The sequence below is a fragment of the Teleopsis dalmanni genome, chromosome 2, assembly GCF_002237135.1.
Source record: "Teleopsis dalmanni isolate 2A chromosome 2, ASM223713v2, whole genome shotgun sequence".
Classification (NCBI taxonomy): domain Eukaryota; kingdom Metazoa; phylum Arthropoda; class Insecta; order Diptera; family Diopsidae; genus Teleopsis; species Teleopsis dalmanni.
The window spans coordinates 162886006-162898827 of NC_051847.1; the positions used below are offsets into that span (position 1 = coordinate 162886006).

Here is a 12822-nt window from a genome sequence, read left to right on the forward strand (position 1 = left end):
GGTGCAATGTTAATTCCTCGTTACCGCGTGAATATGTTAATTTGAAATCAAAGCTTAAAACTCCACCGTATCAGTGTCCACCCGACTACAACAATCCTCCAACATATGACATAATTGAGCAACAACAAACGCGCAACGTACTAAAGCAACAGCACATGAACTCGCTCAACATTGAACCAGAAACAGATGCCTTAAGCAAGGTTAATGTAAAATTATTAAAGCAACAATACCAACAGCAGCAACAACACAAAACACCAACCACGACACAAATTTTAAATACACAGACTGAATATGCGAATACACAACCAAGTAGTGGACGGCGCGGGGCGGATTGCAGCAGTAAGTACAACAACAACATCGTTGAATTGCAATTACGGCATTGGGAAAATATAAGTAGTAATGGTGTAAATAACCAAAATAGAATGCTTGACAATCTGACATTGTTGTCCTGTCATGAGCAGCAGCAACAAAGACAACAATTACAGCAACAGCAACAGCAGCAGCAGCAGCAGGACCAACAGCAGCAGCAACAACTACACTCACGGTTTCGAAATAATCCTAACAATTGCGGTGATGGCGCAGTTGTGAACAAGTACAATAGCAACGATTATATAGAGCTAAAACAACAACCAAATTGTAATGAGTTAAATGTATATCGCACACAGCAAAATCAAGCTCCTCCAAACGCCCAACATCAGACTCATCCACTACGAATCAATAATCAACGTTCCGAAATAGAACAAAGCGCAGACAATGCACAGGAACAGCCCACTGCAGCGCCACGTCGTTTTGCACTACCATTAACTGCAACTCCACGTCCTGCACTCAGATCAACACTTTTACAAAAACGGCCAGACGAGACGAGTTGCAGCAGTTTTGAGCAATTAAATCTCATAGGACCGCCAGGGGAAATTGCATGCGATAACAATACCATAGAGAAATGTAAAGTGAATGCACGGATTGGCAGTCAGGCACGAAATCCACAGACTAACCAAAATACACAAAAATATGTCCTTGATAATCAGAAGCATATAGCTACCGATGATAAACAAGTGAAGGCTGAGGGTGAGCATACAGGTTCTTCCGCGGAAAGTAAAGAAATTGTTATGGATGCCTCAAAGCAACATTACGGCAACATAAATCGTTTGCAAATTAATGAGAATAAAAGGTCGGATGGCACTTTAAATGGAATACAACAAATGCATGGTGATCAGACACGGTCCCCGATTTTACATCGACCCAGCCTAGTACGTGGTGGTTCGAGCCATGAAATCGGAACGAAACAATTTGATGGCACAGTTCAAAAGCAAAAACAACAAATTCAAATGCAACTACAACAAAATCCCCTGACAAAGCAATTGTTTGGAGTAGTTCAAAAAGAGGTAAGTACATGGATTATATCTTAAAGTGGATATTTAAAAGACTGTTATGTACTCGTATGATTGAAATATAATAAAATGTGTTGTTACATACATACATTTCGTGGCAGCATTATTAGAAATTTATTTGTCAGATTATAGGATAACTGAAACGCTTATTATTAGTCTAGTAAAAATAATTTTCATACATAAATTTGTCGTTAAATGAAAACCCATAATATAACTAACGAAGTTATTTCTAGAGGTTCTCCGTAGTCAAATTATAACTTTTGATTAACACAATTTCAATTCCTTATAAGCGTTTATCCATTGAAAGGAACATAAAATACCTAAAATAATTGCTGCCATTAAGAGCAACTAGCTTCATTCCTAAGCCATTACTCTAATGTGACTCCTACGCCCTACACAATTGTTTGGCCTTCCTTCCTTCCTTGATGCCATCCTACCAAAAAAAGTAATGTAATACACTAAACGGGGTCACCTTTGTTTAAACGTTTCGGTACGCTTTGTGTTCATTCGAATCACGAACGAAGAACGCGGCCTGCTCCCTCCCTCCAAGTGGACAGCAGCCGCAAATTTGACATTACACACGCAGTAACGAGATGAAATGTGTGAAGAATATTGTGTTCCGACCCTGAGTTTATATATCAGAGAGAAGAGTTATGAAAGTATTATATCCATACTTCGTTAAGTTCTCTCTTCGTATGCGCTTAGCGAGGACCTACAGTCTGCGCAGTACAACTCTCATCTCATAGTAATACGGACAAATACGATTGTTTACTTACCGGCAGTGAGTGTATGTTGTATCGTCTGTGGGATGTTTTGTATTATTTCTTTCAAAACCATAGGTTCAACAGGCGTTCAGTTGGAAATTAGCCATACAAGTGTTCGGTTATCTAATATTTCTTATATGCACATACATCGACAATTTTAGAAGTTTAAAAAGTTAAGACTTGAAAACTGTTTTAATAAAGGTTTTTAATGATATAACAATTTTTTCCACATAAATTTGTTGAACACTCGATATAGCTCACTGGAAAGAAATATATTTGAGGTATGTATATATTGTTTACTTTTTGTTTTTGAACTTTTAAAATACTAATTTTATATTAAATACTATTAATTATTTTCTTTATATAAGTGATTGATTTCTTTTAATTTATCTAATGATAACAGTCAAAACTTTGAGAAAGAAAATGCGAGAGATAGAATCTCTTTGGATAATGAAAAATGTTTATATTATTAGATTTTTACTAATTTTTGTTTTGAGTTGTAAGGAAGGAAACTCTAACGATTTTGTATCCCAAAATTTTAATATTATATAAGGGTTTAAAAATGCGAAAGAGACGAAAAAATATTCAGTATACAAATCAGACTATTCAGATTAACTATTTTTGAGATATCAAGGAGATATCTTGAATACATACTTTGTCTAATAGAGTTTCGTTTGGCATTGTATTACTCGGTAAATATTAAATATACAAGTATATCCCTTCGTATACGAGTCTATCTCGAACCAATGAAATACCTTACAAATTTTAAAGCAGACTGATACGAAATATCCTGTATATATCTTAAGTCACTTTTTTTATAAGGAAACATCATATCAAAGGTTTTTTCCAGAAAATATTTCTTATTTGTTCCAATTTTAATAACAGTTACTTTCTTTCCGGTTTATTTTTTTTTTCACTTCTACTGTTGTTGTTGTTACTGCAAATATTTTTTCTATTGTTGTTGTTATGTACGGGTTATGCGTAATAACGAATGTCAATTAATGCGAAGATCACCTGAGACTTCTCAATTTATTGTTTTTCTTTCGAGTTTTGATTAATTTAAATCTATTTATTAACTTCTGAGTTATGCTTATAATCTATGAGTTTATTACCTCAAAGTATCTGTTATAAATAACATTAAGCAATTCAATTTCTATAACTCTAAATACCCAATATCTTTTATAATTCTGCAATATAAAGTATTAATTATGTATTAAATAATATAAATTACATATTAAAATCAGTAGCTTGTGTAATACCATGTTTCCACTGGTCTCATTTAAACGGAGACTAGGGCAGAGCCGTTGGTCATTAAGGCTGCTAATGAGGATAATTAACCACACAAAGAGGTTGCATAAAAATGAGCTCATTATAAATAAATCAACTCATTTGAGACGAAAAATATCAAATGCAAAATTAAAAATAAATTTCCTAGACATGAAATTCCCAAAAATTGCAATATTTGTCACATGTTTTATATGTAAAATATAAACAAACACGTTATTTAACATTTATAAATTAGCTTATACCAATAGAAACGACCAAGTCTTAATTTTATTAATATAAGTAATTTTAGCTACAGCGGATATAATGTGTTTAGAAGGGTGTTTAGAAGGTTGTTCTAACTATTAAAGTTTTTTATATTTTTATTTAATGTAAAAAATATAGTTTAAAATATTTTTCTGAATAAAATAGAACATAAATAAAATTTATTAACTATTATACATTTATGTTATAAATGCCTCTCGTTGGTTCTAGCTTGAATGTCTCTTTACTACCTATTATTACGAGAATTTGTGGATTTAACACGACTTTCTTAGCTAATTGACGAGGATTTGTTCCTCCATCCACCACAACTAACTATCAAACATAACTTTAAGTTTTAATTTAAAATCTTTTATTTTAAATATCCTTTATCATTTATTTTAAATATTTTATTCACTAAAGCTCGCTTAAATACATTAATATAAAATATTTTACTTTCAAAAAAATTTTGATAACAGTTTTTTTATATCTTAAGGATTCAGTATTATTTCGGATTTTTTTTTATTTGGTTTAAAATAAAAAATAATTCATTTTATGTTTATAGTTCAATTTATTTGTATATTTACAATGAAATATTTTTCTAAATCAAAAGAATATTATTAAAAAATATTAAATATTATGTCTTTATGTTTAAATTATAAATATTTTCTTCACTAAAACCCATTTAAATTCATTAATACAAAACCATTAAAATTTTTAATGGTTTAAATAAAAAAATTTAAATAAATAATTTAAATAAATTTTTATAAAATTTTGATAAGAATTCTTATATATCCTTAAGGATTAGGTATTATTCTGAATGACATTGTTTTTTTTTTTTGTATATTGTTTTAAAAATATAGTCTAAAATAATTCTTTTCATCTATTCATTTCAATTCATTTAGTGTTTTTATTAATATGAAATATTTACCTAATTAAAAAAAAATATGATTAAAAAATGTTATGATATGTGATAATAATATCACATTATAATATGTTATTAAAATAATAAATAAATAAAATAATATATAATATAATATTATAATAATAAATATTTTCTTTACTAGTGCCCATTTATTTATTTATTATTTATTTATTTATAATAAATATTTTTCCTTTACAAAAATTTGTGATATTGATAAGAATTTTTAAATATCCTTAAGGATTCAGTATTATTATGAAGGATATTTTTTTTTATTTGGTCTTAAAAATATATTCTAAAGAAATTCATTTCATCTATCATTTAAATTAAGTTTTTGTTAATATGAAATATAATTCTAATTAAAAAAAAATTATGATTAAAAAATATTATGATAAGTGATAATATCACATTAAATATGATATTAAAATAATAATTTAATATAATAATAAATTAATATTTTAATAATAATATAATATAATAATAATATAATATTTTAATAATAATATAATATAATATAATAATAATAATAATAATAGTTTCTTCACTAAAGCCCATTTATTCTTTATTCATCAATATTAAATATTTTTCCTTTATAAAAATTTTGATAAGAATTATTGGATGTCCTTAAGGATTCAGTATTATCAGTTTATCATTCAAAATATTTACAAAGGTTTTATTTGGCAAAGTGTTGCGTTTGTTTGTTGCTATTGTGCAACTGCGTTCGTTGTTTGGATTCACACTTGTTTGCCTTAGAGTAGTCCTGATAAGATTCCTTATTGATAAATGTTTTTGTGTCCTCGTGTGCCGGTTTGTTATCAACAAACCGTTGCTCTTTTCAAACGTTTTATAAGAGTACAACAGCATCTTTTAACGAGACAACTCGTATAACATTGCTACTGGTATAAGAGTCTGTGTCGTGGTTTCGTTAAATATTTTGTATCTTAGAGATACATCTTTTGGAGTATAGATTCAGTTAAAACTTAGAGCTCGGATACTTTACTTCGGTTTTTTATGGTGCACGGATAATTTCTTTTCCAAATAAAATCTATCTCCTGTTCTTAATCTTTTTTACACCATAAAAATTAATGCACCATAAATAAAGTTAATAAATTTAAGTTGTGTAGTTGTTGTTCGGTGGTTAAAAGTGCAAAAAGTTTTACTATTTGTGAGATATTAAATGCGAAACTCAACGGTTCTGTGGTAGATTTTATTAAACAAAAAGTTCAATAAGTAATGCAAGAGATGTTTGTGCAAAATTGCAGACTTTGTGGAAAGGACATTTTTTTTTAGAGACTCAAACACATCAAAGGAATTTAATATTAATACTAAAAGCTTAACAAATAATCGAAGCAAATTAGTTTAGAAAAGAGTTTAGTTTGTGGCTGTATCTGTGTGTGGCTGCGTTTTCGCATACATACAAAGAAAATTTTTATTGTAGTTGATCCCCACTTAAATGCAATTGTTTTGGATTTATATTTTAACTATGTGGGTGACTTGTGGTGCATTTACAATTGTACTCCTGCCATATGGAAGCTCTTCCTTAGCTCTGCTGCAGGAGCAAATATTTGAAAATGTTAAATGGAAGCAATTCTTGAAAAAGAAACTAGTCTAACGAAGGACATATTATTTATAACTGCTGCTCTTGTCCTTTTTCATGGCAATGTACTTATTGCATTCGATGGGAGATGCAAGTATCCTTCAACTGTGAAATTGAAAAATTTTTCTCCTCCTTTCACCAAGTACTAATGTATTATGTTATACTTATTACTTAATTCATATCGCTGCATTACATCCATCGTCAAGTATCGTATGTAGTGAAATATTCCAAATATTCCAAATATTAATGTAATGAATAATGAATAATGAATAAAGAATTTTTTTTTTGTGTGAAACTGTTGAAAATATTTTTAATGAAATATTTGCAACATTCATGAAAGTTTCGAATATTCAAATTTTATTTTTAAACAAAAATAAATTGTGTCAAATTTTGTGAAGTGAATTTGAAATGCATAACAGCAATTTGCTTAATTTTATGGCGCTGCCAGCGAAAGTATAAAGTATCTTGATGGTCCTTTAAACTGAATTTCAAAATTTATGTCTTTGTAGCATCTCATACTTTGCATCTCTTTGAATCGCAGAAACCTTACCATCCTTACCTTCCCTTTATCTGCTGATATATTCCATGTGGTCCGTTTAAATATAATTTTTGTACATGCAGCATAAATATTTTATATCGCAAATGTGCGTGCGTGCTCTCGAAGCGCCTGCACAAACCCATAAACCCACAAAATCTACAAAATCTACATTTACTCAATTTAATTCGTAAATAAAAAGAAGCACGAAACACAAAGGATTCACATGCATCACAAATTATTTTCCACAGAAGAGTATCCAGCGCACAGCTTCAACGCACTAAGCCCAGCCATATTGTTTCAAATATTTCGCATCTACAAAATACAAAAAACAAAACAATGCCACATTGAGTTCGAGTTTGAATCTATTTGAGTCTGAATCTGTATCTGTATCTATAGCTGTAGCTGTAGCTGTAGCTGTAGCTGTAGATGTTGCTGTATCTGAAACTGAATGCAAATACGAATTTGCATTAAATTATTTTGCACGAAATGCAAGCAAAAATTATAATTTTTATGTGTCGTGGGCAAAACAAAAGGATTTGGTTTGCTTAAAGCGTTTGTGTAAATCCGCACATATTTTAACATTTTTATAATTCAATTAAGCCATATTTCATGTTTTTGCATTTAAGATACTAAGGATTGAATTGGAATTGTGTGTGAGTGCAAATATTTGTTTTGGACTTTATGGTCCAACTATTTTGCACTTAACATGATTAATTGACGGAGTCAAAGTTCGAGCCAATATGAAGTAATTAATTACGAATGTTTTGTTATTAATGATATAAAATTTAATTGACTGCCGAAGTACACATAACGCCAATATAGGTTGCCCTCTCTCAGTGTTTGGTTGCCCTCGTAGGGAGCAACCTACAACTAAAATACAAAAACCGCAGACATGGCCACTTGAGCCCGAGCTACCGCTTGAGTCTCAATGGGCTGACGGTGTTACGGAAGGCTATTGGGATCAAGGTGGTCCATGGGTATGTTGAAACATATATAAATTAAAAACAAAATAATTAAGTGACATTATTTTTTGATAATAAAATAAATCACCTAATAAATTTGATTTTAAAAATATAATTATAAAATTTTTAACTAAATTTATAATAATCATATGTGTATTAATTTTTAATTTTAAATTTATATATTACTACGTTAAAATATAAAATAATGGCACAGTGATTTCTAGTAACGAACTCAGTTTGTAGGGATTCCAATGCAAAAAAAAATAATTTTCTTAAAGAAATATATTTTCCCACTTCAAAATGTAGAATGATATAGCAGGATATAATATCACCATCAATATGGCATGGTATATATATATCATACCATAATAATGGACTTAATGATAGCAACAAGTCTGCCATAAGATAAGAATACATGAGGTAATGAGTCCCAATGAAGCAGAGTACTGCATTCATATATGGTATATATAGGTATACCATACCATATTGATGGACTAGATGAAAGCAACAAGTCTATATATAAGCTAAGTTAGTTAGCTCTAAGTCTAGTTAGTCTATAAGCTAAGAATATTTGAATATATTTGAATATATAATACATATTTGAACGCTAAATGTTAGATATTAAGGGCATCCTAATATCACATGGTGATAGAAAGACCTAATTTATTAACCTTCTCTTGGCCTAAATCAAAGACAGTCACAAAAAATATGACTATAAGTTTCATTCACTTACAAGCAAGGTCCACATTCTAACACTTCTGATAGACCTATCTTGTCGAATTAGTAATGCAGATCATGGTACAATATTACAATTACCTGTCAATAAGTTCAGTTCCATTTCTCTCAGAAGACACGAACTATCGCGGGGCGTAGTGAATAACCAGCTTTTTAGCTGGTCTGTTACTTTTTTTAATTACAAATTACTTGTTCATGAAAAACCTCATTGTGGATCAACTTAGTTCATCATAGTTTATATTGAATTATATTACTTTATTACTATTATATTAATATATTACTATTATATTACTATTATATTATTATATTACTATTATATTATTATATTACTATTTATAATTGAATGCTAAGTGGTATTTCGAATTGGTATTTCTCCGATCATTTACAAATGCTCATTTATGAAAAGGACATTCTGTATGCCTTACCTGAGACGTGTAGATTTTAAAATTATATTATGATAGTTTATGAAACGTTTATAACTCTCTGGAGCTCGCTATATCTTATCACCATGTCTTGCTTTTTAAATGATATATCTTTTGTTTTAACATTATAACTGCGGAGGTTTGGCGCTCATCTACAACAACTTATCGAAAAATTTTACCACTTTGGCTTTGATTGATCTATTAACCGCTTATCTTATTATAATATAGTAGCCGGTAAAAAACTAACTCTGATTTGCTTGTTGGTTTTTCAATACTTTCAACATGAATCCTTTACCTTCTGTGAGACCCAGATTTTTTAGATTGTAATTTTATGCTATATTGATATTGTAGACTTTTAGTTGTGTTGCATTTTGACGGTTCCGTGTTATTTTACTTTTTTGGAAGCATTCTGTTAACTTATTTATAAATTGTCTGAGTGTAGAATGTACCTATACCTTATTTACTTACAGTGGAAGCATTCTTCGATCCATTATTGGTATATAAACTGTATAGCGTTGAAGATATTGGTGAGCCTTGTGGAATCTTGTGGAATAGTAGAAAAATGATATCGAGCTTGTTATAAACCTTGAAATTAAAAATCTGTTTATCAGATATAAATATTTTTTGGTATTGTATGTAAGATAAATATAATAATTATAAATAATCGGAAACTAAGTAAAAACATTCAAAAGTATCAATAAAATTAATTTAGATTTGGATGTAGCATCAACTTAGATACAAATTGTAAATTTTCATAAATTATATTAATTAATTAACACGAACTTAACTATTTGATTCAAAATATTGATATTGATTATAAATATTGAAATTAATTGTACGTTACAATATAAGTATTTGTCAGAATAAATAGATGTGTATGCCTTGATGATATTTCGAAAGAATATAATTTCATTATACGTTCCCGATTCTTGCAATCTTCAGTATTTTTCATATTCAGTCTATTTTATATTTATATTTATTAATACGATACAAAATTGTCCAGAAAGCTCAATTTATAATTGAATTCTAATTTAATTTTCTCCTGTGTTAATTAATGTGCTTGATAAAATCCTTATTAAGGCTTTTTAAATTAAACAATAGGTGACTGACTTGATTTTATCTAAGCCTAATAATTGCTTTAATGAGTAGCTTTAAATGGATTATAAACATCAGCAATAAATGTATTATTCCATTCCATCCTATCCGTAGATGGATGTTTTTGCTTGCTATAATTATTATCAGAAAGAGCAGTGGCAATTTATGATCTATAAAATCTATTGTAATAACCCTGAGGAAAGATTTTTAAACTAACATGGACTAATTAAGGCTATCTTATAAACGTAACAAAGGCTCTTCTTGATTCTAAGTCCCAGATTTCATCGGTTTAATAAAAGTCAATCGAAAATGCTAAGCTCATCTCCTGATAAACTGAGGGTTCGAGCTGATAAAATGAGCGGAAGTTCCATTCAGCATTTCACAGTATCTGTGTCCCTAAGTCTCATCTTTAGAAACTGGTGGTTATAGGGGCATTTCCAATTGAGAATGTCCAGTGATTAATTTGAGTTCATATCTATTTATTCATGATATTTGTTCCATTAAATTTAACTGTTATATCATATGCATCATCGTTTTATTATTTTAAACTTTTTGAATTGCTGTTGTAAGCAGCTTTAAACTGTGTACATTATCTCCTCTATCGATTCAATTTATTTACACAAATTATATTTATCTACGAGTACATATTTTTTTAGATATTTACAAAATAATATAAATTATAAATTAATTTTAAATAAAATTTTATTTTTAAAAGGTGTTCCAACCAAAAACTTCACTTCCCGTGTACAGAAGTGAATGTGAGTTGTCAGGTTCTTATGCTTCGCTCGAATGTCCTTCACCACCGGGGCCACCAATATGTCTTCCGGAAACTCAAAGAGATCCACAGGTATAAAAGCTAATGCAAGAACTAGCATGAATTAAATTAATTGTTTTAATTTAGGCACGGCTTAGTAATTATTTAAGAAATCTTTATCAAGAACTAAGTTTTAAAGAGCCTGTAATTCCACCCTGGGCAATACCTATTCAACCGGGTGCCTTATGCAGTGCACGTCTTGAACCAGATTTGCGTCTCAGTTTAAATTCGCATGGTTTTAGTGATTCTTTGACAGTTGACCAGATTTTGGTGTCTTTACAGGTAATTGAAAATGTTTACAGGTAAATTTAATATTTACTTACATACACAATAAAAATAATTTCAGACAAAAGAAGGAACTTTTCTGGAGGCACCACGAAGGTGCTTAATTGAATGCCCCACTTGGGCATCGCGAAGTAATCTTTGCTTAAGAATTTTGTATGCTTGGGCGAAGGAACCACCATGGCCACAAAAAGGTACGCCCGTAGCGCTAACCTTATTTATTCCACTCAATGAATTGAAACGTAGTTTTGCTCATTACTTGGAAAAGGTAATTTAATTTTTAAAAACTCTAAATTAATAAAATGTGAATCAAAATGTATTTTCTATTAGGAGATATTGCCGAAAGGATCTCTCAATCCCTTTACGAGTGGAGTTGGTGGTTTTAGTGCAGCATGGAACTCATTGGAATCGCTTGGGCCAAAATTGTTGATTATTTTAGATGGCTACGGCCAAAGCAATCAGAAATCTGGTAGCGCCAGTGCTAATATTGTGGTAACTCCGAAGAAAAATAAAAATGGTAGTTTTACCGCTTGTGCAACTGCAAAACATTATCCTTCAGATGTATACGATTTACTTGACGGTAGATTATTTCCTGAAGCAAGAGTTATTATAACTACGTATTCATCTAGCTGCATGGAATTAATGCCTATTGTTCAGCGACATATTGTTTATGAAGGTTTAACATGGGGTAGATCAGTTTCGATTTTGGAAGGCGGGCAGTGGGGTGGTCCATCCAGAATGTTAGATGCAATTCAGGAAAGTCCTCATCTACGTAAAGCAATTAAAACACCGCTTGGCTGCTTGGCAGTGGCTTCAATTTTTGATGCACACGGTGGTGACTTGCCTATTGATGAATTGGATGTAGTCGAATCAATTATGAATTGTGTAGTTCCCGGTGCTTCGTCTGCTGTGGTGTCTGAATTAGGTAGATTGGCTCTATTTTGTATAAAAATGAAACGTACTTGTTTGACCATGAATGAGATTAAAATGTATTGCTCAACTCCTGATCATATAATGGGTTGTTTAGATAAATGTGTTTTATATGGAAAAACAGCTAAAAAGAAAGCTGAGTATGTATTTAATCCAATATGCACTGGAATGATGGAGTTTTTAGCAGCTAATTATATTGCGTCATTGGTATCTCGCCCGGGTCTTTTGGCAGCCGAAATTACAGGTATGGCTATTGGAGATGAGTTAGATCCAGAATTATTAAAAGTATTAAAGTTTGCAATGGCACTACTTGGCGAACGCGCACATATCCTCTTATCAAGATTGACGCCATTATGGCTATCACCACAAACTGTATTTACTCTAGCTTTGGCTGGTGGATATAGTGAAGCGAATATAGCAGCTCTATGTGATATTCTTGGCATATCGAAGCATCCACCTATATCTCCATTAGAAACGAAACCCTTGTGGGTACAAGTACGCTCTGTTCCCACAGATTTAATGGGTTGGGGTATGGCGTTAAAAAGTTCTACGTGCACGCTCAAAAATTTGGAAGTTATATATCAATTAGAAAAACAAAATCTTACAGAATCAAGAAAAGCTATTGATATATTTTTGGATTCAATAGCTTTAAATGAAAGTGTTTCAACACTACGTTTATCATCTCTTATAGAAATGGATGTGAAGGATACTGAAATCACATTTTTGGGAAATTGTGTGTCGAGGCTTTTACTTAAACCACGTTTGGAACACTTTGAGCTAGTTTTAACACTTATCGAAGAGGATCCACCAATGTTAAAATTGCAGCCAGTTGTTGCAGCTTTATGTAGA

The 12822-nt window shown here is 30.5% G+C and overlaps 1 protein-coding gene across 1 annotated transcript in view; it reads left to right on the plus strand.

The window, feature by feature from the left end:
- Positions 1-9: 9 nt before the first annotated feature.
- The window catches only part of LOC119676068, a 15570-nt gene continuing 2757 nt past the window's right edge, over positions 10-12822 (plus strand). Inside the window, exons 1-5 of the mRNA XM_038087296.1 lie at positions 10-1382; positions 10663-10794; positions 10849-11043; positions 11108-11311; positions 11374-12817. Coding sequence (XP_037943224.1) covers positions 156-1382; positions 10663-10794; positions 10849-11043; positions 11108-11311; positions 11374-12817 — 3202 coding nt within the window. The 5' untranslated portion in view covers positions 10-155. The remainder of the gene's footprint in view (positions 1383-10662; positions 10795-10848; positions 11044-11107; positions 11312-11373; positions 12818-12822) is intronic.